Consider the following 26,934-nt stretch of genomic DNA (forward strand, 5'->3'; position numbering starts at 1 on the left):
TCTATTTGGTTAGAGTTAAGAAATAAAAGAAATGCCATTACACTACTGGGTGTATTCTATAGGCCACCAACTAGTGGGAAGGATATAGAGGAGCACATTTGCAGAGAAATTACAGAGAGGTGTAAAAGCTATAGAGTAGTGATAGCTTGGGACTTCAACTATCTTAATATAGATTGGGATAACAACAATAATATATGGGGCACAGAGGGGGAGGAATTTTTGAAATGCGTTCAGGATAACTTTCTTGACCAGTACATTTCTGGCCCAATGTGGAAGGAGGCATTGCTGGATTTAGTTCTAGAGAATGAGGCGGGCCAAGTGGAGCAAGTGTCAGTGGGGGAGCATTTAGGGAGCAGCAATCATAGTATCATAAGGTTTAGTGTAGCTATGGAAAAGGACAAAGACCACTCCAAAGTAAATATATTCAGTTGGAAGAAGGCCAATTTCAATGGGATGGGAACAGATCTGGTCTGGGTAAATTGGAATTTAAGATTGGCAGGCAAACCTGTAATTGAACAGTGGACGGTCTTTAATGAGGAGATGGTTTGGGTACAGTCCAGGTACATTCCCACAAGGGAGAAAGGTAGGGCAACTAAAGCCAGAGCTCCCTGGATGACAAAAGAGATAGTGAGTAAGATGAAACGGAAAAAAGGGGCGTATGACAGATCTCAGATTGATAACACAAATAAGAACCAGGCAGAATATAGAAATTTCAGAGGGGAAGTGAAAAAGGAAATAAGAGGGGCAAAGAGAGAGTATGAGAATAGACTGGCGGCCAACATAAAAGGGAATCCAAAAGTCTTCTACAGGCATGTAAACAGTAAACGGGTAGTAAGAAGAGGGATGGGGCTGATTAGGGACCCTAAAGGAGATCTACTCATGGAGGCAAAGGGGATGGCTGAGGTACGAAATGAGTACTTTGCATCTGTCTTTACCAAGGAAGAAGATGCTGCCAGAGTCTCAGAAAAGAAAGATATAGTTGAGATACTGGATGGGCTAAAAATTGATGAAGAAAAGGTGCTTGAAAGGCTAGCTGTACTTAAAGTAGATAAGTCACCCTGTCCGGATGGGATGCATCCTAGGTTGCTGAGGGAAATAAGGGTGGAAATTGCGGGGGTACTGGCCATAATCTTCCAAACATGCTTAGATACGGGGGGAGTGATGCCAGAGGACTGGAGAATTGCAAATGTTACACCTTTGTTCAAGAAAGGGTGTAAGGATAAACCCAGCAACTATAGGCCAGTCAGTTTAACCTCAGTGGTGGGGAAACTTTTAGAAATGATGATCTGGGACAGAATTAACAGTCACTTGGATGAGTGTGGATTGATTATGGAAAGGCAGCACAGATTTGTTAAAGGCAAATCGTGTTTAACTAACCTGATAGAGCTTTTTGATGAGGTAACAGGGTGGATGAGGGCAATGCAGTTGATGTGGTGTCTATGGACTTTCAAAAGGTGTTTGATAAAGTGCTGCTTGGTAGGCTTGTCATCACTGATTGCGGCCCATGGAATAAAGGGGGCAGTAGCAACATAGAAACAGAATTGACTAAGGGACAGGAAACAGAGAGTAGTGGTGAACGGTTGTTTTTCGGACTGGCGGGAGGTGTACAGTGGTGTTCCCCAGCGGTCGGTGCTGGGACCACTGCTTTTCTTGATATATATTGATGACTTGGACTTTGGTGTACAGGGCACAATTTCAAAATTTGCAGATGACACAAAACTTGGAAGTGTAGTAAACAGTGAGGAGGATATTGATAGACTTCAAGAGGATATAGACAGGCTGGTAGCATGGGCAGACACGTGGCAGATGAAAATTAACGCAGAAAAATGCATAGTGATACATTTCGGTAGGAAGAATGAGGAGAGGCAATATAAACGAGGGCACAACTCTAAAAGGGTACAGGAACAGAGAAATCTGGGAGTATATGTGCACAAATCGTTGAAGGTGGCAGGGCAGGTTGAGAAAGCGGTTAAAAAAGCATACGGGATCCTGGGCTTTATCAATAGAGGCATAGGGTATAAAAGTATGGAAGTCATGATGAATCTTTATAAAACACAGGTTTGTGCAGAAAAGATTTATTAGAATGATTCCAGGGATGTGGGACTTTAGTTACGTGGATAGACTGGAGAGGTTGGGGTTGTTCTCCTTGGAACAGAGATGGTTGCGAGGAGATTTGATAGAGGTATTCAAAATCATGAAGGGTCTAGACAGAGTAGATAGAGAGAATCTGTTCCCATTGGCGGAAGGGTCAAGAACCAGAGGACATAGATTTAAGGTGATTGGCAAAAGAACCAAAGGTGACATGAGGAAAAACTTTTTTTACACAGCGAGTGGTTAGGATCTGGAATGCACTGCCCGAGGGGGTGGTGGAGGCAGATTCAATCATGGCCTTCAAAAGGGAACTAGATAAGTACTTGAAAGGAAGAAATTTGCAGGACTATGGGGATAGGGCGGGGGAGTGGGACGAGCTGGATTGCTCTTGCATAGAGCTGGCGCGGACTCGTTGGGCCGAATGGCCTCCTTCCATCCTGTAACCTTTCTATGGTTCTATGATTTAGTTTATATTGCCTCTTATTCTTCCTTCCAAAATGCATCACTGCACACTTCTCTGCATTAAATTTTATCTGTCATGTGTCTACCCATTTCACCAGTCTGGCTTTGTCCTCCTGAAGCCTGTTACTATCCTCCTCACTGTTTACTACATTTCCAAGTTTTGTGTCATCTGCAAACTTTGAAATTATGCCTCCTACACCCATGTCCAGGTCATTAATATAACAACAAGTGCTGTGGTCCTAACACTGACTCCCGGGGGACACCACTGTATACTTCCCTCCAGTCCGATAAACAACCGTTCACCACTAGTGTCTGCTGTCTGTCTGTTAGCCAATTTAGTATCCACACTGCCACTGCCTCGTCAATTCTATGAGCTTTAATTTTGTTAACAAGTTTATTATGTGGCACTTTATCAAATGCCTTTTGAAAGCCTATATACATAACACCAACTGCACTACCTTCATCAACCCTCTCCGATATTTCACCACAGAACTCAAATCAAGTTTGTCACACGTGATTTACCTTTACCAAATCCCTGTTGGCTATCATTTATTAACCCATGTTCTTCCAAGTGACAATTTTGTCCCAGATTATGGTCTCTAGAAGTTTCTCCACCACTGATGTTAGGCTTACTGGCCTATTGTTTATCCCTCCTTTTTTGAGCAGGGGTGTAAACATTTGCAACCCTCCAGTCTTCTGGCACCAGTTCCATGTCCAAGAAAGAATGTGGCCAGAGCCCCTGCTATACTTGTAAATTTAACTGCAAGGAATCTTACAACACCAGGTTATAGTCCAACAATTTTATTTTAAAATCACAAGCTTTCAGAGATTATCCCCTTCGTCAGGTGAATGAGTGAAAGATTCTCAAATCGCATATCTTATATTAGGCTGGGACACCATCACACCAATCAAAAGGTGTCATTGTTGTTCAAACGGGCCACCCACGGAGAACAGTACGTCCCAGTACACTGAATATACATTGTGTCAGATTACACAGACAGAGAGAAAGAGACCCAAATGGCAGAGAGAGAGAGAGAATATTAAAAACAGATAATTTTTTTTCCTGCTGGTGGGGTTACGTGTAGCGTGACATGAACCCAAGATCCCAGTTGAGGCCGTCCTCATAGGTGCGGAACTTGGCTATCAACTTCTGCTCGACGATTTTGCGTTGTCGTGTGTCTCGAAGGCCGCCATGGGGACCAAATTCGCACCCCAATACGCCAACATTTTCATGCACAAGTTCGATCGCACGACTTCTTCACTGCACAGGACCTCCAACCAACGCTATACACCAGATACATCGACGACATTTTCTTCCTATGGACCCACGGCGAAGAATCACTGAAGAGACTACACGATAACATCAACAAGTTCCATCCCACCATCAAACTCACCATGGACTACTCTTCAGAATCGGTTTCTTTCTTGGACACACAAATCTCCATCAAAGACGGGCACCTCAGCACCTCACTCTACCGCAAGCCCACGGACAACCTCACGATGCTCCACTTTTCCAGCTTCCACCCCAACCACGTCAAAGAGGCCATCCCCTATGGACAGGCCCTGCGAATACACAGGATCTGCTCAGACGAGGAGGAACGCAGTGGACACCTACAGACGCTGAAAGACGCCCTCGTAAGAACGGGATATGACGCTCGACTTGTCGATCGACAGTTCCGACAGGCCACAGCGAAGAATCGCATGGACCTCCTCAGAAGACAAACGCGGGACGCAACCAACAGAGTACCCTTCGTCGTCCAGTACTTCCCCGGAGCGGAGAAACTACGCCATGTTCTCCGCAGCCTTCAACATGTCATCGATGACGACGAACACCTAGCTAAGGCCATCCCCACGCCTCCACTACTCGCCTTCAAACAGCCACCCAACCTCAAACAGACCATCGTTCGCAGCAAATGATCCAGCTTTCAGGGGAACAGCGTCCACGACACCACACAACCTTGCCACGGCAACCTCTGCAAGACATGCCAGATCATCGACACGGATACCACCATCACACGAGAGGACATCACCCACCAGGTACATGGTTCATACTCCTGTGACTCGGCCAACGTTGTCTACCTCATACGTTGCAGGAAAGGATGCCCCGGAGCATGGTACATTGGCGAGACCATGCAGACACTGCGACAACGGATGAACAGACACCGCGCAACAATCGCCAGACAGGAGGGTTCCCTCCCAGTCGGGGAACACTTTAGCAGTCAAGGACATTCAGCCACCGATCTTCGGGTAAGCGTTCTCCAAGGCGGCCTTCGAGACACAAGACAACGCAAAATCGTCGAGCAGAAGTTGATAGCCAAGTTCCGCACCCATGAGGACGGCCTCAACCGGGATCTTGGGTTCATGTCACGCTACACGTAACCCCACCAGCAGGAAAAAAAATTATCTGTTTTTAATATTCTCTCTCTCTCTCTCTCTCTCTCTCTCTCTGCCATTTGGGTCTCTTTCTCTCTGTCTGTGTAATCTGACACAATGTATATTCAGTGTACTGGGACGTACTGTTCTCCGTGGGTGGCCCGTTTGAACAACAACGACACCTTTTGATTGGTGTGACGGTGTCCCAGCCTAATATAAGATATGCGATTTGAGAATCTTTCACTCATTCACCTGACGAAGGGGATAATCTCCGAAAGCTTGTGATTTTAAAATAAAATTGTTGGACTATAACCTGGTGTTGTAAGATTCCTTGCATTTGTCCACCCCAGTCCATCACCGGCATCTCCACATCATGTAAATTTAACTGATCAACATTTATATCAGTAGCATCTTTGGGTTATCTTTAAGTGTTGTATTTCAAAATAAATCGAATTTGTAAAGTTTAAAAAAGGAACAGAGTGCAGGCATTGAGGTTATGTCTTTAAGCCAGATGGGCCTGTTTGTGCAATATCTGAATTAATACAGTGATTGTCAATTGTTACATCCTAGACCTATTAGCGAGGATGACTCCCGTTCAGCAGAACAGGTTTGCTTAAAAACCCACACCTCAAGGAGGGAAGAGAGTAGCTTTGTTTTTTTATTGAGAGGCCTACTGGCAAATCATTAACAGGAAGGAGGTCAGTGTCACAGTCCTCTCCTTGGCTGGGAACCCATCGAGGAAAGGGATAGTTAGGATTTAAAGTGAGAGACTGTAGGCCCTGGCCCTGGAGCTGGAAAATAAAATGCATGGGGTTAGATTTTAAATTTAAAACTTATAAATGCCAAAAACAAGTAAGTTAGCGGTTTATTATTTTTCATGGGGAGACGTGATATTCAGTTAGGTAAGTGTAATTTGCTTTGTTCATTTGTTGTCTGAAATAAAGTAGCTTAATGATTCATATTGAACTTAATCTCACCAAATTTCAGTCCACCTTTGGATGGATTGGAGAAGTGCACGTGAGGGCAATTGTGAAAGACAGGATACCCAGTTCTGATCACAAGGGATCCTGTTACGCCATAATGTACACTATCATATTAGATATTGGGCAGTACAGGCACACTCCTGAATGTAAGATGCTCAGACCGCTTAAAGGAGTGACCAGCATCGCTGTACCTGAGAGAATAAGGCTAACCTGTAACTTGTAACAATGTGTCTTTGACTTCTAAGGTATACACTTCAAATGTACATTCTGGTATCTTGAACTTTACAGTCTTCAGTTCTTTTAGACAAAGGCAGCTTGAGGATAGACTGCTTGTACAATAAAGGAACCTTTTTTTATTGTGGTAGGAAATCTAACTTTATATTTTGGAAAAGGCTGATTTTATCTATTCTGCAAAGTGTGAAATTCTTGTTCTTAGTGCCAAATTGGAGCTGAATTATCTGACTTTTTTTCATTGATTTGCCTTCTGTTTGCCACTAAAAGCAGAATAATGTACTACTTCAAAGTTGGTACTGTATTGATCACGCCTGTTCCTGTTTACATTGTATTTTATAACAGTCAAATCGGGCCAATTTCAGCGGGTTTTGAACGGATCTGGCCCGGGTAAATTGGAATCAAAGATTGGCAGGCAAAACTGTAATCGAACAGTGGGCGGCCTTTAAAGAGGAGATGGTTCGGGTATAGCCTAGGTACATTCCCACGAGGGGGAAAGGTAGGGCAACCAAAGCCAGACCTTCCTGGATGACAAAAGAGATAGAGAGTGAGATGAAGCAGAAAAAGGGGGTGTATGACAGATGTCAGGTTGATAATACAAGTGAGAACCAGGCTGAATATAGAAAGTACAGAGGAGAAATGAAAAAGGAAATGAGGGGAAAAGAGAGAGTATGAGAATAGACTGGTGGCTAACATAAAAGGGAATCCAAAAGTCTTCCACAGGCATATAAATAGTAAACGGGTAGTAAGAGGAGGGGTGGGGCCAATTAGGGACCAAAAAGGAGATCTATGCATAGAGGCAGAGGGAATACTAAATGTGTACTTTGCATCTGCCTTTATCAAGGAAGAAGATGCTACCAAAGTCAGTTAAAGAGGAGGTAGTTGAGATACTGGATGGGCTAAAAATTGATAAAGAGGAGGTACTAGAAAGGCTGGCTGTACTCAAAGTCGATAAGTCACTCCATCCGGATGGGATGCATCCTAGGTTGCTGAGGAAAGTAAGGGTGGAAATTGCAGAGGTCATAGAGTCATAGAGTTATACAGCACGGATAGAGGCCCTTCGGCCCATCGTGTCCGCGCCAGCCATCAGCCCTGTCTACTCTAATCCCATATTCCAGCATTTGGTCCGTAGCCTTGTATGCTATGGCATTTCAAGTGCTCATCCAAATGCTTCTTGAATGTTGTGAGGGTTCCTGCCTCCACAACCCTTTCAGGCAGTGAGTTCCAGACTCCAACCACCCTCTGGGTGAAAAAGTTCTTTCTCAAATCCCCTCTAAACCTCCCGCCTTTTACCTTGAATCTATGTCCCCTTGTTATAGAACCCTCAACGAAGGGAAAAAGCTCCTTAGTATCCATCCTATCTGTGCCCCTCATAATTTTGTACACCTCAATCATGTCCCCCCTCAGCCTCCTCTGCTCCAAGGAAAACAAACCCAATCTTCCCAGTCTCTCTTCATAGCTGAAGCGCTCCAGCCCTGGTAACATCCTGGTGAATCTCCTCTGCACCCTCTCCAAAGCGATCACATCCTTCCTGTAGTGTGGCGACCAGAACTGCACACAGTACTCCAGCTGTGGCCTAACCAGTATTTTATACAGCTCCATCATAACCTCCTTGCTCTTATATTCTATGCCTCGGCTAATAAAGGCAAGTATCCCATATGCCTTCTTTACCACCTTATCTACCTGTTCCGCCGCCTTCAGGGATCTGTGAACTTGCACACCAAGATCCCTCTGACCCTCTGTCTTGCCTAGGGTCCTGACCTAGAGGTGCTGACCATAATCTTCCAATCCTCCTTAGACATGGGTGTGGTGCCAGAGGACTGGAGAATTGCAAATGTTTACACCCTTGTTCAAAAAAGGGTGTAAGGATAAACCCTGCAACTATAGGCCAGTCTCTTTAACCTCGGTGGTGAGGAAGTTTTTAGAAACGATAATCTGGGACAAAATTAATAGTCACTTGGACAAGTGTGGATTAATAAAGGAATGCCAGCACGGATTTGTTAAAGGCAAATCGTGTTTAACTAACTTGATTGAGTGTTTTGATGAGGGCAATGTGGTTGATGTGTATATGGGCTTTCAAAAGGTGTTTGATAAAGTGCCACACAATCGGCTTGTCAGCAAAATTAGTGCCCATGGAGTAAAAGGGGCAGTGGCAGCATGGTTACGAAATTGGTTAAGTGACAGGAAACAGAAAGTAGTTGTGAACGGTTGTTTTTCAGTCTAGAGGAAGGTACACAGTGGTGTTCCCTTGGAATTGGTACTAGGACCACTGCTTTTTTTGATTATATATTGATGACTTGGACTTGGGTGTACAGGGCACAATTTCAAAATTTGCAGATGAGACAAAAACTTGGAAGTGTAGTAAACAGTGAAGAGGATAATAATAGACTTCAAGAGGATGTAAACAGGCTGGTGGAATGGACGGAAACATGCCAGATGAAATTTAATGCAGAGAAGTGTGAAGTGATACATTTTGGCAGGAAGAATGAGGAGAGGCAATATAAACTAAATGGTACAATTCTAAAGGGGGTGCAGGAACAGAGAGACTTGGGGGTATATGTGCACAAATCTTTGAAGGTGGCAGGACAAGTTGAGAAAGTGGTTAAAAAAGCCTATGGGATCCTGGGCTTTATAAATAGAGACATAGAGTACAAAAACAAGGAACCTTGATAAAACCATGGTTCGGCCACAGCTGGAATATTATGTCCAATTCTGGGCATCGTCCTTCAGGAAGAATGTGAAAGCCTTAGAGAGGATGCAGAAAAGATTTACTAGAATGGTACCAGGGATGAGGGACTTCAGTTATGTGGATAGACTGGAGAAGCTGGGGTTTTGCTTAGAGCAGAGAAGGTTGAGAGGAGATTTCATAGATGTGTTCAAAATCATGAAGGGTTTAGATAAAGTGAATAAATAGAAACTGTTGCCATTGGTGGAAGGGTCGGTAACCAGAGGACACAGATTTAAGGTGATTGTCAAAAGAACCAAAGGCGACATGAGGAAAAACTTTTTTACACTGCGAGTAGTTATGACCTGGAATGTGCTGCCTCAAAGGGTGGTGGAAGCAGATTCATTTGTGGCTTTCAAAAAGGAATTGGATAAAAACTTGAAGGGACAAAATCTGGAGGGCTGCGGGGAAAGAGTGGGGGAATGGGACTAACTGAATTGCTCTTACAAAGAGCTGGCATGGGCTCTGGCCCAAATGGCCTCCTTCTATGCTGTAATCATTCTATGATTCGATTACTGAAAGTTCCACATAATAGTGTATTTGCTCTGATGTGTATGTTAGTGTTTTTTTGCTGTGTGATTAATTTGCATTGTGTTTCACAGTGATTCAGATTCCACATCATCTTCGTCTTCCGCTCTATCAGTGGTTATAATGTCAGAAGGTGAAGATGATGACCAGGAACCAGGAGAAAAGAGAATACCCCAACCAGTAAAAACGAAAGATGAACTGTCGTTGGAGGTAGGTACAAGCTTTATGTTTTGTTCTTTCGATCAAGAACACAATAAATGCCAAATATAGTGGTCAGAAAAAATGGGGATTTCAAATGGTTCCCTAATATTTTGCTGGCTTAGATCCTAAAGAATTCGAGGCAGTGGGAGTTGGAAGAGTTGGAATAGTCGATTAATTTGAGCTTTCAACCTATGTACGGTGAGCTATCTTTGGCCCGTGTTCTTGGGTAACATCCTACCTGATATGTCAAATGTACACCTCTCTCACTGCTGTTATGAGTATTGTTATTGTTCCACTACTAGAGGTATAAATTGTTTGTCACTAAGCTTTCACTGTTACCTGTCTGGGAAGGCAGGCCGAAACAAATGTCACTCTACAAAGTAACCCTGTGTTGACACCTGCCTTGACTTTTTTCTCTGAGTGGAAGAAGCTTTCCCCCCCATGAACAATCCATCAGAGATTAGGAGCTCACTAGATTTTACTTGCCCAATCCCCATCCTTCTACCCCAAAGCAGAGTACATTAACACACCGCTTAACTACAGATTTGTATGCTGTAGTTAATTTACAATATTTGTGATCGCCACTGATAGATCTGAGATTCGGAATCAAGTGGTCCTTTTAGATTCCCACGTAGTAATTTGTGGAGGTCCAAAATCTGATTCAAGGGCAGGGGGGTCAAAGTGGACAAAAATTGAGTGCAATTGTACTTTGACTTTTGATGTGTTTGACAAGCTTCATAAATATGATTTAGAAATGTTCTGGTAACATTAAGTGATCCAACATTAGTGGTGTGTGTGCCAGTTGTTTTTCTTCTATTGTAAGGCTATCCTCTTCGAACATCTATAGAATCATAGAATCATAGAAGTTACAACATGGAAACAGGCCCTTCGGCCCAACATGTCCATGTCGCCCAGTTTATACCACTAAGCTAGTCCCAATTGCCTGCACTTGGCCCATATCCCTCTATACCCATCTTACCCATGTAACTGTCCAAATACTTTTTAAAAGACAAAATTGTACCTGCCTCTACTACTGCCTCTGGCAGCTCGTTCCAGACACTCACCACCCTTTGAGTGAAAAAATTGCCCCTCTGGACCCTTTTGTATCTCTCCCCTCTCACCTTAAATCTATGCCCCCTCGTTATAGACTCCCCTACCTTTGGGAAAAGATTTTGACTATCGACCTTATCTATGCCCCTCATTATTTTATAGACTTCGATAAGATCACCCCTTAACCTCCTGCTCTCCAGGGAAAAAAGTCCCAGTCTGTCTAACCTCTCCCTGTAAGTCAAACCATCAAGTCCCGGTAGCATCCTAGTAAATCTTTTCTGCACTCTTTCTAGTTTAATAATATCCTTTCTATAATAGGGTGACCAGAACTGTACACAGTACTCCAAGTGTGGCCTCACCAATGCCCTGTACAACTTCAACAAGACATCCCAACTCCTGTATTCAATGTTCTGACCAATGAAACCAAGCATGCTGAATGCCTTCTTCACTACCCTATCCACCTGTGACTCCACTTTCAAGGAGCTATGAATCTGTACTCCCAGATCTCTTTGTTCTATAACTCTCCCCAACGCCCTACCATTAACGGAGTAGGTCCTGGCCCGATTCGATCTACCAAAATGCATCACCTCACATTTATCTAAATTAAACTCCATCTGCCATTCATCGGCCCACTGGCCCAATTTATCAAGATCCCGTTGCAATCCTAGATAACCTTCTTCACTGTCCACAATGCCACCAATCTTGGTGTCATCTGCAAACTTACTAACCATGCCTCCTAAATTCTCATCCAAATCATTAATATAAATAACAAATAACAGCGGACCCAGCACCGATCCCTGAGGCACACCGCTGGACACAGGCATCCAGTTTGAAAAACAACCCTCTACAACCACCCTCTGTCTTCTGTCGTCAAGCCAATTTTGTATCCAATTGGCTACCTCACCTTGGATCCCGTGAGATTTAACCTTATGTAACAACCTACCATGCGGTACCTTGTCAAATGCTTTGCTGAAGTCCATGTAGACCACGTCTACTGCACAGCCCTCATCTATCTTCTTGGTTACCCCTTCAAAAAACTCAATCAAATTCGTGAGACATGATTTTCCTCTCACAAAACCATGCTGACTGTTCCTAATTAGTCCCTGCCTCTCCAAATGCCTGTAGATCCTGTCCCTCAGAATACCCTCTAACAACTTACCCACTACAGATGTCAGGCTCACTGGTCTGTAGTTCCCAGGCTTTTCCCTGCCGCCCTTCTTAAACAAAGGCACAACATTTGCTACCCTCCAATCTTCAGGCACCTCACCTGTAGCGGTGGATGATTCAAATATCTCTGCTAGGGGACCCGCAATTTCCTCCCTAACCTCCCATAACGTCCTGGGATACATTTCATCAGGTCCCGGAGATTTATCTACCTTGATGCGCGTTAAGACTTCCAGCACCTCCCTCTCTGTAATATGTACACTCCTCAAGACATCACTATTTATTTCCCCAAGTTCCCTAACATCCATGCCTTTCTCAACCGTAAATACCGATGTGAAATATTCATTCAGGATCTCACCCATCTCTTGTGTTTCCGCACATAGATGACCTTGTTGATCCTTAAGAGGCCCTACTCTCTCCCTAGTTACCCTTTTGCCCTTTATGTATTTGTAGAAGCTCTTTGGATTCACCTTTGCCTGATCTGCCAAAGCAATCTCATATCCCCTTTTTGCCCTCCTGATTTCTCTCTTAACTCTACTCCGGCAATCTCTATACTCTTCTATGATTCTTTGATGAACATTCTAATCAGACCATTCATTGAAAACACTAATTTATAGCATGATCTAACACAGGTGAGAGCTTATCATTAATACATTTATTGATATGGATGTTTCCATTTATATCATTTTTATGACATGCTTAATTGTGTGTCTTCAGCCCCAACATTATATAAATAAGGGAGGTACTGTACTTTGAGATCTTTATTCTGCTGATAGTACATTTTTAATGGGTGCAAAGTTTTCAAATCCTTTGTACAAACAGGTTAAAAGGGAGGTCTGGGTAGAAGTATCCTTAACATGGAGCCACATAGAAGGCTTTAGAAGAAAAAAATTGAGAACAAACTTATGTATTTTAGGAGATACTTAAAATGTGTATTTATTTCCCTATCTTCAGAGGGATTTTTGAGAAGCTTTAATACCATACAGGTAAACAGCAATACGTGGCCTCTGCTGAACCAGAAATTTGCTGATGTCAGCTGAGTGGTCCACAAATGAGTCTGGATCGGTGAAATGATGAATCTTTGAGGAAGAGGTCAATAAACATAATATTTAGATTGCTGATAGCTGCATGCAAATGACTGTCTCTGCAAGGTATTGTAAGGTATTTAGTTCTTGCACTGTAACATTTAAATACTAATATCCAAGTAATAAAGTTACTAAAATATCAGGAGTAGTTTTAATACTACAATATTAATCCTAAACTAGAAAATCTAAACTGAAGACAATTTTTTAAAAAATAAGTTTAAATTCACTCTAAATTTGCTCGTACTAGTGTCCTTTTTCACCTATTCCCTTCTTGTTTTCTCTGACCTGTTATTATTTCAAATGTAATTTTACTTTTTTTCCTATCGGGTGTAAACTCAATTCTAACCCTTTTTAAAACTTAAATCTTTTATTTACTGTTTATCTTCTTTATTCTGGCTCCCACTATCAGGTTTGGAGATGGGGAGCAAATTCCAAAAAAATTGGTCTTTCATTAGATGAAAACCAGCTTTAAATGCTGTTTTCTTAGCAATTAAAAGCCTTTTCAAGATTGCATCTATGATACAGAACAAAAGATGTGAGTGCCATACAGGAAGAGTGGAACACAAGCTACAGAGAAGTGCAATGGAGAGAAAGGGAGTGAAAAAGAGTCCGAAAAAGAATTGCAAATAGAGGGTTTTGACATTGATAGCACGTACATGAGAGCAAAACAGAAAGGGAGAGAAAGGCTGAGAAGAGATAAGAATTAGAGAGTGGGAGATGGACAGAGATAGTTATAGCAAGAGAGATTTTTTTTTGGTTCATCAGTGAAATCAACTAGTGTTTGTTTTGAATCAGTGATTATATCACTGTCTTATAGACTGGAAAGTGTGTATATGCGAGAGAGATTTATTTGAAAATATTCTAAGTTACAGGTTTTGTTTAGCCATTTATTTAGAAGATAACATTAGTACATAAAAACATTAGTAGAGCATTTAGCTCCTTGAGCCTGTTCCGCTATTCAGTTAGATCATGGCTAATCTATTTGGGGGTTGGAGTAAGGAGATATAAGAGTAAGGAGATTTTGCTGCAATTATATAGGGCTCTGATGAGGCCACACCCGGAGTCCTATGTACAGTTTTGGTCTCCTTACCTAGGGGTGGATATGCTTGCCTTCGAGGAGATGCAGTGAAGGTTCACTAGATTGATTCCTGGGATGGGAGGGTTGTCCTATGAGGAGAGATTGAGTAGAATGGGCCTATATTCTCTGGAATATAGAAGAATATGAGGTGATCGTATTGAAACATGTAAGATTCTGAGAGGGCTTGACAGGGTAGATGCTGAGAGGCTGTTTCCCCAGGCTGGAGAGTCTAGAACTGGGGGGGGCTAGTCTCAAGATAAGAGATCGGCCATTTAGGACCAAGATGAGGAGGCATTTCTTCACTGAGGGTTGTGAATCTTTGGAATTCTCGAGGGGCCGTATGGCCTACAGCTGCTCCTATTTCTTATGTTCTTATGTACCGCAACTCCATTGATCCGTCTTTGTGCCATACCCATTGATACCTTTACCAAACAAAAATCTATCGATCTCTGTCTTGAAAGTTTCAATTAACCCAGCATCCACAGCCTTTTGGGGGAGAGTGTTCGATTTCCACTACGCTTTATGTGAAACATGCTTCCTGATTTCACTCCTAATTGGCCTAGTTCTAATTTTGATTCTGTCCCCTTAATTTGGATTCCCACCAGTGGAAATCATTTCTCTCTACCCTATTGAATCGCTTTATCATTTTAAACACCTTGATTAGATCACCCTGGACCTTCTAAACTCAAGGGAATACAAACCAAGTTTATGCAACCTGCCCTCATAAGTTAACCCTTTTAGCCCTGGTATCATTCTGGTGAATCATCGCTGCACCCCCTTCAAGGCCAATATATCCTTCCTGAGGTGCGGTGCCCAGAACTGAACACAGTACTACAGACGGGGTCTGACCAGTTCTCTGTACAACTGAAACATAACTTCCTCCTCTTTATATTCCAGTCTCCTTGAGATAAAGTAATTTAACCTAAAATGTCTCTGATTGAACAAATGACGGGGTGCAGTTGGACCTTGTTTGTCTGTTTTTCAGGCATGAAACAGGGGCAAACAGATCCAATTTTGTGGGCTATGTTACGCAACCCAAGGGCTCAAGTAATATGTCTGGGCTCCCTATTGACTCGGGCAATATTCAAGCGTCCCTAGTGGCCCCCCTTAAACAGGTCTTGAATATGCTATTCATGGCCGGCTCGTGCTCGCCCCCTCCCCTTTGTCTCACCCCCTCCAAGGACTTAACTGAGGGCTGCTGTTGGTGTCTCAGCTGGCCCAAATTAGTCCAGAGGAAACAGGTGAGCTGCCACAGGAGGCCCGACAGGCGCCTGCAGCTCACCTGAATTGTTCTGATGGCGCCCAACACCCAATTTCAAACAAGCTTCGGGCCTCCAGCTTTTGATGCACACTCAAGCGTTCCAACAATTTGCAGCTGGAAAACTGACATAAGCGAATTTCTCCCCACTCTCACTTTCCTCAATGACATGTGAAGGCACTTCAGTGACAATGACAAAGAAGTGTTTTGATGAGTTTTATCTAAGAATTAAAAATATCAAGAAAGAGCAGAGATTTTATTTTACCTATGAATTTAAATACATTCACCTGTGCCATTATCTTTAAGTCTAAGTTGTTACCATTTAAAAAGGGGATGAAACTGGCAAAAGTTGCTGTCAGTTGAGTTATGCTGCATGATTGTGCTTCGTAAATTTCAGCTCAGAGTTGTCAGCCCTATGAACACCTTTCAGATCCTGTAATCTTAAAGTGCTAAATGAGCATTAACTAGACAGGTTATGATCATGGCTATTTATTAGGTTAAAGTCTCTGCAGCTTTATCTGCTACAATTCATTCTATTTCCTCCTCCTTCCCTACTTCATCTAAACCCATCAGTATACCCCTTCTATTCCTTTCTCCCTCGTGTATTTATCTAGCTTCCTCTTAAATGCATCTATGCTATTTGCCTCAACTACTCCTTGTGGTAGCGAGTTCCACGTTTTTGCCTGTTTTTAGGTAAAGGAGTTTCTCGTTATTTACCTCAAATAAAATATTGAAAACATATTAGAATGTTGGTTTTGCTGGTATTCTTTCCTTACGGATGCATGGTTACGGTTAGTGCACAGTTCATAAGAACATAACATATGAAATAGGAGCAGGGGTCGGCCATACGGCCCCTCGAGCCTGCTCCGCCATTCAATAAGATCATGGCTGATCTTCGACCTCAACTCCACTTTCCCGTCTGATCCCCATATCCCTTGGTGTTCAAAAATCTATTGATCTCAACCTTGAATATACTCAACAACTGAACATCCACAGCCCTCGGGTAGAAAATTCCAAAGATTCACAACCCTCTGAGTGAAGAAATTCCTCGTTATTTTAGCCTTAAATGGCCGACCCCTTATCCTGAGACTATAATCCCCTAGTTCAGGGGAAACAACCTCTCAGCATCTACCCTGTCAAGTCCCCTTAGAATCTTGTATGTTTCAATGTTACAGAGATAGAAAGGGGTATGATCACAAGGATGAGTTACATCGAGTCTACAACGTAGTAACAGGCCATTCGACCGAACTGGTCCGTGCTGGCTTTAATGCTCCGCACAAGCCTCCTCCTTCCCTACTTCATCTAAACCCATCAGTATACCCCTTCTATTCCTTTCTCCCTTGTGTATTTATCTAGCTTCCTCTTGAATGCATCTATGCTATTTGCCTCAACTACTCCTTGTGGTAGCGAGTTCCACGTTTTTGCCTGTCTTTGGGTAAAGGAGTTTCTCCTGAATTCCCTATTAGATTTATTAGTGACTATCTTATATTTATGACCTCTAGTTTTGGACTCTCCCACAAGTGGAAACATTTTCTCTACGTCTACCTCATCAAACCGTTTCATTATCTTAAAGACCTGTCAAGTCACCCCTCAGCAGCGAGTGGGTTAATAAACCCTGGGGAGCTGCAGGCTTTACAAACATAGAGTGTGGCCCCAGCCTGAATATAAAACAGTGAACATTATCCACTATCTGCCGGTTCCCGGTTTCTCCCGTTTCACTCTCCTGAATCTCAACGTCCCAGCGCATGCGCGTTCCAACTGGCAAACCCCATGACACAGAGAGCGGTTTCTGAACCACAAGTGATTGTGGGTAATGTGGCAGCTATTAGAGCGATTTTGTCTTTTGTAGACGCTGGGCGCTCTGAGGATTTTAAATTTGAGGCATTAGGGGACCAGGAGCCAATGTAGGTCAAGGGGCACATGGGTGATGGATGAGAGGGATTTGGTGCAGTATGGGATACATGTAGCAGAATTTTGGATGAGCTGAAGTTTTTGGAGGATGGGAGGCTGGCTAGGAGAGCATTCGAATAGTCAAGTTTGGAGGTGACAAAAGCATGGATGAAGGTTTTGGCAGCAGATGGGCTGAGGCGGGTGGAGATAGGCAATGTGATGGAGTGGATATGGGGTCGGAAGCTGAGGTCATGGTTAAATAGAATGCCATGGTTGCGATCAGTCTGTTTCAACCTGAGTTAGTGGCCAGGGAGGGGGATCGGAGTCGGTGGCAAGGCAACGGAGTTTGTGGTGAGAGCTTCGGTCTTCCTGGTGTTTAACTGGAGGACTGGATGTCGGACAAGCAGTCTGACCATATAGAGGTAGTGGAGGGACCGAGAGAGGTAACGGAGAAGTAGATCCGGATGTTTCCAGCATACGACCCCATGTCTTCAAATAATATAACCAAGGTGCAGCATGTAGATGAGGAAAAGTAGGGGGTCAGCTTTTATCCTTGGGCAACTCTGAAGGTAATGGTGCTGGGGTGAAAAGAGAAGCCTTGGAGATGCTCTAGCTATGGTTGGATAGGTAAGAGTGGAACCAGTCGACTATAGTCCCACTGAGCTGGGCAGTGGAGGACAGGCATTGGTGGATGATGGTGTGGTCGACTGTTAAAGGCTGCTAAGAGGTACAGATGGTTGAGGAGGGATAGTGCAGCATGGCTACGGTCACAGAGGAGTCAGTGTCATTTGTGACATTGATTAGGGCCGTTTCAATGCTGTGGCAAAGGTGTAAACCGGGTTGGAGAGATTCAAACATGTGGGAATGACAAGCACAGATTTGGGAAGCAAGGTCTTGGAGTGAAGAGGAAGGTTGGAGATGGAGCGATAGTTTGCAAGGACAGGGGTCGAGGATGGGTTTTTTGAAGTGAAATTAATGATGCCGGTTTTGAAAGGGAGGAGGACGGTACCTGAGGAGAGGGAGCCATTTACCAGATTGCATGGGGCCTACTTTAAGGCCATCCTCTGACCAAGTCTTTGGTCACCCCTCTTAATAAATCCTTCTTTGACTCGGCATCCATTTTTGTCTGAATATGCCTCTGTGAAGCACCATGGGACATTTTTCTATGTTAAAGTTGTTGTATTCACTCTCCCACTAAAAACAGTTGTTCGTTTCTTTAGAGGAAAAAAAGTTGTCACAAACTACCAAAATACAATGTTCAACCGACTTCTCAGCATGCACTCACAATAACTTGCTGCCATTCAGTTGCTTGCCAGTCCTCTATCAAGAACATTGTCACCGTCATCATCTGAGGAAATTTGCCTTCTATTTTAAAAAAAATCTGATAGTTATTTTGTCTCTTCCAAACTCATTTCAGTCCACACAAGCACAAAGTATGCAGTGTGCATGTTTAGAGCCAGAAAGTTATTAATGTGTTAATCTTTCAAGATTTCCTTTAGAGGGTCTGTGTCTCTGAATATGGATAGGGTGGTGTATCTTGCACCACGGTAGTGTGTGGAATTGCGCACGGCTGGAGTTGTATGAGAAGCATGTGCAAGAAAGAAGTTGGTGTGTTCTGTGCCTGTGGGAGGAGGAAGCATTTGAGAGAAGTACGAGAAGTGTAAAGAAAATGATAATGGAGGAAAGCAAGCACATAATACTTGTACTAGGCCCCATGAGTCAGTGTCCATGAATCTATGTGCCATCCGGGATTTGACAAATTAGTCCCTAGCTCTGTACCTACATTATTGGCTGTCGCACATTTTGCTGGGAGTGGAAACATGGAGAGGAAAGAAATATCCAGTACTCTGAACCTGCCTCAGATCTGCTGCTTTATGTCTCTGTAATCCACTCCAGTCCCACACAGAATGCAGCTTTTTGTGAGAAGTACACATTGGGGGTAAATTTAACCCCCCAGGAGGGGTGGGTGGTGTTGGGGGGGGGAATGGGGGTTAAAACATTTTTTTAAAAAAGGGGGAAACTCGACCCCAACCCGCCTCCAACTTTAACGGAGGTGGGTTGGGGGTGGGCGACTAACTTGCGACTATTGAGGCGGGTCCCGAATTTCAATATTTTAATGAGGCTGCGTGCTTCACATTTAGCTGTGTTTTAAGATTTAACACTGGCTAGCCGGGTTTCCCAGGCTTTGGGAAACCCAGCAGCTGAAGGGAGGCGGGAACAGCTGGATTGAACCCATCACTGCTTGTGGGCCAGGAGGAGCAGGAGTGCTTCCCCACCCACCAAGCTTACCTAATAGTAAATTAGAATCTTAATCTAGCAACAGGAAGGAGGTTACGATGCAATCATTATGAATGAAGATGGTCAACGCTTGCAGAAAAATAGGATTGTTACTATGTAGGCATCATGTTTTCTGAAGATATTCTCGATTTGGACCTTTCCCCTGCCACCCTCCATGTCTGACCTGCAATCTGCGACCCCCACCCCGATGTCCGACTCATGATCTCTCTCTCTCCCTCCGCTCTGCTCCCCGGCTGCGGCCTGGTGCCGCAGGCCTGCCCGCCCAACAGCCAGCCAGCCTCGCAATCTGGCTGGCTGCGGCCGGGAAACAGATTCAAAACATTTAAATCTAGTCCTGCTGTTAAATTTGGCAGGTCCTTCGGGAAATCCCTGGACCTGATGGCCTACATCCGAGGGTTCTAAAAGAGGTGGTTGTAAACGTAGCGGATGCATTGGTTTTGATGTTCTAGAATTCCCGAGATTCGAGAATGGTCCCCGTGGATTGGAAGGTAGCAAATGTAACCCTGTTATTCAAGAAAGGAGGGAGAGAGAAAACAGGGAACTTACAGGCCAGTTAGCCTGACATCAATAGTAGGGAAAATGCTAAAATCTATTATTAGGGACGTGGTAACAGGGCATTCAGAAATTCATATGATTATGCAGAGTCAGCATGGTTTTATGAAAGGGAAATCGTGTTTGACAAATTGTTTTTTTGAGGGTAGCAGGGTAGATAAGGGGGAAACTGGATGTAGTATATTTGGATTTTCAAAAGGCATTTGATAAGGTGCCACGCAAGAGGTGGTTACACAAGATTAGGGCTCATGGGATTGGGGGGTGATATATTAGCATGGATTAAGGATTGATTAACAGACAGAAAATGGAGAGTAGGAATAAAATGGTCATTTTCGGGTTGGCAGGTTGTAACTGGTGGGATGCTGCAAGGATCGGTGCTTGGGTCTCTGCTGTTTAGAATCTATGTCAATGACTTAGATGAGGGGATCGAGTGTAACATATCCAAGTTTGCTGATGAGGAGGAAGGATAATGAACAGAGAGGAAGAGCTCTGAGAGACCCAGAATAAAAGGGTGGGTTAATTGGGATACGTAAACAGTAAGTAAATTAATAATAATTGAGTATGTAAAGGGAGCTTAGGAAAAAAAAGATTTCTAAATATAATGGACGGGCAGCTGAGACCCATTGCCTGCAATTCCTGTGCCATGTGGAAACTTCAGGACGTTTCATATGTCCTGGAGGGCCACATGTGTAGGAAATACCTCCAGCTGCTTGAGCTTAAGCTGAGGGTTTCTGAGTTTGAGGGGCAGCTGGAGTCATTGAAGAGCATAAGGGAGGCTGAAGGTTTCCTGTATTGCACGTTCCAGGAGGTGGTCACCCCATAGCCTCAGAGTTCAGATAGCAAGTGGGTGGCCATCCAAAAGGGTAGGAAGAGGCAGGCTATCCAGGAATCTGTTGGGTGTGTGGCATTCTCAAACCAGTATTCAGCATTGAATACCAATGAGGGTGACGACACCTCGAAGGAGTGCAGTCCTGAGCCTGGCACCATGGAGCAAAGGACTGCATGGGGGGCACAGTGAAGTGTAGAAATGTAGTAGTCTTAGGGGATTCGATAGTCGGGGGACAGACAGGCGTTTTTGTGACGGTCAACGTGAGTCCCGCGTGGTGTGTTGCCTCCCTAGTGCCAGGGTAAAGGACATCGCGGAGAGGGTGCAGAATATTCCGCGGGCAGAAGGGGAACAGCCAGAAGTCGTGGTCCACCTGGGTACCAACGACATAGGAAAAAAAAAGGATGAGGTCCTGCGGCCAGAGTTTCAGGAGCTAGGGAGGAAGTGAAAAAGAAGGATCTCAAAGGTAGCAATCTGTGTATTACTCCCAGTGCCACACGCTAGTGAGTACAGAAATAGGAAGATAAGACAGGTTAATACGTGGCTAGAGACATAGTGCAAGAGGGAGGGCTTCAGATTCTTGGGGCTTTGGGACCAGTTCTGGGGCAGGATGGACGTGTGCAAGACGGCAGGTTGCATCTCAACACAGCTGGGACCAATGTCCTTGTGGGGTGTTCACTAGTGCTGTAGGGGAGGGTTTAAACTAATTTGACAGGGGGATGGGCACCAGGATGTAGCATTAGAAAGGAGAAACAAGGTGCACAAAGGATGGGAGCGATAGTTAGCACTAGAGTAAGAAATAGTACAGTATTAGCTGGGATCAGACTGAGAGAAGACTGACGGCTAACATAAAAGAGAATCCAAAAGTCTTCTATAGGCATATAAATAGTAAATGGGTCGTAAGAGGAGGGGTGGGGCCGATTAGGGACCAAAAAGGAGATCTACGCATGAAGGCAGAGGGCATGGCTAAGGTATTAAAGGAGTACTTTGCATCTGACTTTACTAAGGAAGAAGATGCTGCCAAAGTCACAGTAAAAGAGGAGGTAGTTGAGATACAGGATGGGCTAAAAATTGATGAAGAGGAGGTACTCGAAAGGCTGGCTGTACTTAGTCCGGCCAATTACCGCCCCATCAGTCTACTCTCAATCATCAGCAAAGTGATGGAAGGTGTCATCGACAGTGCTATCAAGCGGCACTTACTCACCAATAACCTGCTCACCGACGCTCAGTTTGGGTTCCGCCAGGACCACTCAGTTCCAGACCTCATTACAGCCTTGGTCCAAACATGGACAAAAGCTGAGGTTGTTCTCCTTAGAGCAGAGAAGGTTGAGAGGAGATTTGATAGAAGTGTTCAAAATCATGAAGGGTTTAGATAAAGTAAATAGAGAAACTGTTTTCATTGGTGGAAGGGTCGATAACCAGAGGACACAGATTTAAGGTGATTCGCAAAATAACCAAAGGCGACATGAGAAAAAACTTTTTTACGCAGCGATTAATTATGATCTGGAATGCGCTGCCTGGAAGGGTGGTGGAAGCAGATTCAATCGTGGCATTGAAAAAGGAATTGGATAAATACTTGAAGGGGAAAACATTTGTGGGCGAATGGGACTAACTGGATTGCCCTTACAAAGAGTTGGCACGGGCTCGATAGGCCGAATGGCCGCCTTCTGTGCTGTAACCATTCTACAATGATACAAAGCTAGGTGGGAAAATAAGCTGTGAGGAGGACGTGAAGAGGCTGCAAAGGGATATAGACAGGTTAAGTGATTGGGCAAGAAGGTGGCAGATGGAGTGTAATGTGGGGAAATGTGAAATTATCCACTTTGGTAGGAAGAATAGAAAAGCAGAATATTTTTTCAAAGTTGTGAGTATGTTGGTATTCAGAGGGATTTGGCTGTCCTCATATACAAATCACAGAAAGTTAACATACAGGTGCAGCAAGTTTTGTTCTCCTCTCCTAAGGAAGGATATACTTGCCTTAGAGGGGCTGCAACAAAGGTTCACTCGATTGATTCCTGGGATGAGAGGGTTGCCCTATAGGGAGAGATTGGGTAGAATGGGTCTAAATTCTTTGGGGTTTAGAAGAATGAGAGGTGTTCTCCTCATTGAAGCATATAAAATTCTTAAGAGGGCTTGACAGGGTAGATGCTGAGAGCCTGTTTCCCCTGGCTAGACAGTCTAGAGCTACAGATCACAGTCTCCGGATAAGAGTTCGGCCATTTAGGACTGATATGAGGGAAAATTTCTTCACTCAGAGGGTTGTGAATCTTCTGGAATTCTCTACCCTAGAGGACTGTGGATGCTCAGCCGTTAGTATTTTCAAAACTGAGATCGATAGATTTTTGGATACTAAGAGAATCAAGGGATATGGGAATCAGGTGGGAAAGTGAATTTGAGGTAGAAGATCAGCCATGATCGTATGGAATGGCAGAGCAGGCTCGAGGGGCCGTATGGCCTACTCCCCCTATTTCTTATGTTCTTATGAAACCAGTATTTGCGGGCTTCCCGGCCGCTAAACCCCCCCTGCTCCCTTCCCGTAAATATCGGGTCCATTATGTGCCAGAGTTATGTATATACATCTCTCACTCTGCCTCTGTGTAGGTATGTCTGTTTTACTGTGTTCTTGTGTTTGCATCTGTCTCACTCTGCCTTCAAAGGAATCACCATCTCTCTCTTTCTCACACTGTCTGCTTCAATGTATCTGTGTCACTGTCTGTATGTCTCGCTCACACACTGTATATCGGCCAGTACATATTACTGTGTGTCACTGTCTGTTAATTCTGTCATACACTCTGTATTTGTGTCTCTATTTGTCTGATTCTGCCTTTATCCAAGTGCATCTGACTGTTTTGTATGTACTTCATGGTTTGCGAGTATCTCAGTATTTTTGTCTCTCTTCTTTTATGTTGTCTATCACTTATTGTGTCCCTTTAGTGTTCTGCTGATATTTCTTGTCTAATTTGTCTGTTTACTACAATAGAAATTGTGCCCATTTCTCCATTTTATCTCCCTGTCGTCTCTTTTTTAAAGGCTTACTTTTTGTCTTTTTAGTTAAATCTGTGTGTCTGATTTCCCCATAAGACACCAACACTTAGGGTAAGAATCATGGATTCATGGTGAATGGACAGTCATTCAGTATTTTACATTCCCCAAAACCTGCTCTTTGTATTTATGTTCCTGAAATCCCTTCATTTGCATTTTAATTGCACTTGTAACCATGCAATCTCTGCAAAATAGTGTTTGTGTCCAGCATTTTTATATATAAAACATGTTTTTTGAAGAGATGTTTGATTTTATTATGTTGACAATGTGTTGAGATGCTCAATCATACTGTTACATATTAATTCTGCAAATGCACATACATATTTGCATCTAGTTTTCATGCAGTAACAAAACATGAAATGAGGGAAAAAATTGATTGACTAAATTTTCATGAAAGTTGGTGTAGATTTTATATCAGAAATTGTGCTGTTTAGAAACCAAGTATAGCAATCGCAATGGCTTACAACATGATTTAGTGAAGGCTATTCTCTTTCTTGCTGCATTTGTTTATTTTATATAATATACAAGTGAAACTCTTGTAAATGTCTTTAGTTTTGATGCTTTATACCTGAGGCTAGCTGCAGACTCTATTCAGGCACACTGGTTTGGCTGTAATTCTTAGAATTTTGAAAGTTACCGGAAAGCATCCTGATCAGCTACACATTTCAGACTTGGGTCAGGTTGGGAGGGGAGAAGTGGCTCGTGGCACTGAAAAGTCCGAGGACACAACCTCTTTCTGGCATGGGAATCGGGTTGGTGGGATGAATAAAAATGCTTCTTTGAATTGTAGTCTGGTTGTTCATCATAATTCCAGGGGTCCGCGATGACTTCATAAAGAATATTTTGGATGCGCCCAGGGGTGGATGAAGCCAGGATCTGAGGTTTCGTTGTTAACGAACCTCGACAAATGTGTGTAATGGAATTGTTGCAACAAGCAGAAGATGAAATTGCTAAGTTAATGGCAGGCCTAGTGATTTTTTTTACAAAGTTATTCAATTTTTTAATAATCTTTATTTTAGAAATGTATTTTCACATATAATGAGTGAGGGGGAAAAAGACTCTAGTCAGGAAACTAGCATGGTGGGAGAAAGGAATTTTAAAAAAAATCAGGCTAAAAGCAAGATCTAGGCTTTGGGAAAAAATTCCTCAGGTCAATGTTTCAGAGCAGAGAGTGCAGGCTGAGGCTGGGTCTCGAGTTGAGGTCTGGTGCAACTTGGTATGACAGCGAGAAGGTGGTTTCTGACCAGTACTGTGGCTTAAGCTGAGGCTGGGTTATGGGAAATTACCATGGGCCTGTATAGGTGGTGTGGTTAAGGAAGGAGGGTACAGACTGAGGAGTTTTTTTTCTTCATAGTGCTATTTGCTCCCTGTTGTGAGGTCATCTCCACGAAAAGCAAAAAATAGTACATGGCGGGATGTCACGAAGTGTGATTATGAGAATTACGGGTGTAATACTGTATCTCAATTTTTGTAAATGCATATAACAAAAATTGAGGTTGCTCCATTAATTAACTTCATTGACAAACTTTAAAAGTCTGGGTGCTTTCTTGACACAAAGGGTGGAAGAATCTGATATGTAGTTGTCAACACATCTGTTCCACTATGGGAGGTGTAAACATTTGAGAGTAGCTTGGCAAATTTATTGTTAGTATCTATTTACTCTTAACAATATCAAACATATTATTAATTTTTAATTTATTATCTAATCATTCTAAAATGCTTGCTGTATGACTTGGCATGTCGACCTATTATATTTAGTTTCCTTTTAATTTTTGGACCTAATTTTTTTCAGTATTCTTCCTCGTTCTCCTTGACCTCTCTGCAGCCTTTGACGTGGTCGACCACGCCATCTTACTCCAAAGCCCCTGCTCTGTAGAGTGGGATTGCCCTCGCTTGGTTCCACTCTTGCCTATCCGATTGCAGCCAGAGCATCGCTAGCAATGGTTTCTCTTCCCGTCCCCATGATGTTACCTCTGGAATTCCCCAAGAGTATATCCTTGGCCCCCTTCTCTTCCTCAACTACATGTTGACCTTTGGCAAAATCATCGATAGACTTGTGGTCAACTGCTACATTTACGTTGACGACAAATGGCTGTGCCTCGCCACCACCTTATAGAATCATAGAAAGTTATGGCACAGAAGGAGGCAATTTGGCCCATCGTGTCTGTGCCGGCCGAAAAAGAGCTGTCCAGCCTAATTCCACTTTCGAGCTCTTGGTCTGTAGCCTTGTAGGATACGGCATTTCAAGTGCACGCCTAAGTACTTTTTAAATGCGTTGAGGGTTTCTGCCTCTACCACCCTTTCAGGCAGTGAGTTCCAGACACCTACCACCCTCTGGGTGAAAAAAATTCTTCTCAGCTCCTCTCTAATCCTTCTATCGATTACTTTAAATCTATGCCCCCTGGTTACTGACCCCTTTGCTAAGGGAAATAGGTCCTCCCATCCACTCTATCGAGACCCCTCATAATTTTATACACCTCAATTAAATCACTCCTCAGCCTCCTCTGTTTCAATGAAAACCACCCTAGCCAATCCAATCTTTCTTCATAGCTAAAATTCTCCAGTCTTGGCAACATCCTCGTAAATCTCCTCTGTACCCTCTCTAGTGCAATCACATCTTTCCTGTAATGTGACCAAAACTGTATGCAGTACTCAAGCTATGGCCTAACCAGTGTTTTATACAATTCTAGCATAACCTCCCTGCTCTTATATTCTCGGCTAATAAAGGAAAGTATTCCATGTGACTTTTCAACCACCTCATCTACCTGTCCTGCTACCTTCAGGGATCTGCGGACATGCACTCCAAGGTCCCTCTGTTCCTGTACACATCTCAGTATCCTCCCATTTATTGTGTATTCGTTGCCTTGGTTGCCCTCCCCAAATGCTTTACCTCACACTTCTCTGGATTGAATTCCATTTGCCACTTTTCTGCCCACCTGACCAGTCCATTGATATCTTCCTGCAGTCTACAGCTTTCCTCCTCACTATCAACCACACGGCCAATTTTTTTTATCATCTGCAAACTTCTTAATCATGCCCCCTACATTTAAGTCTAAATCATTGATTATATACCACAAAAAGCAAGGGACCTAGTACT

At 43.5% G+C, this 26,934-nt stretch overlaps 1 protein-coding gene across 1 annotated transcript in view; it reads left to right on the top strand.

Annotated features, from left to right (window-relative positions):
* Positions 1-26,934, top strand: part of naf1 (nuclear assembly factor 1 homolog (S. cerevisiae)) — a 244,372-nt gene that overhangs the window by 25,857 nt on the left and 191,581 nt on the right. The window contains exon 3 of the mRNA XM_067968758.1: positions 9,468-9,603. Within this exon, the coding sequence (XP_067824859.1) occupies positions 9,468-9,603 (136 nt within the window). The remainder of the gene's footprint in view (positions 1-9,467; positions 9,604-26,934) is intronic.

Source organism: Heptranchias perlo, chromosome 1, assembly GCF_035084215.1.
Source record: "Heptranchias perlo isolate sHepPer1 chromosome 1, sHepPer1.hap1, whole genome shotgun sequence".
Lineage (NCBI taxonomy): Eukaryota > Metazoa > Chordata > Chondrichthyes > Hexanchiformes > Hexanchidae > Heptranchias > Heptranchias perlo.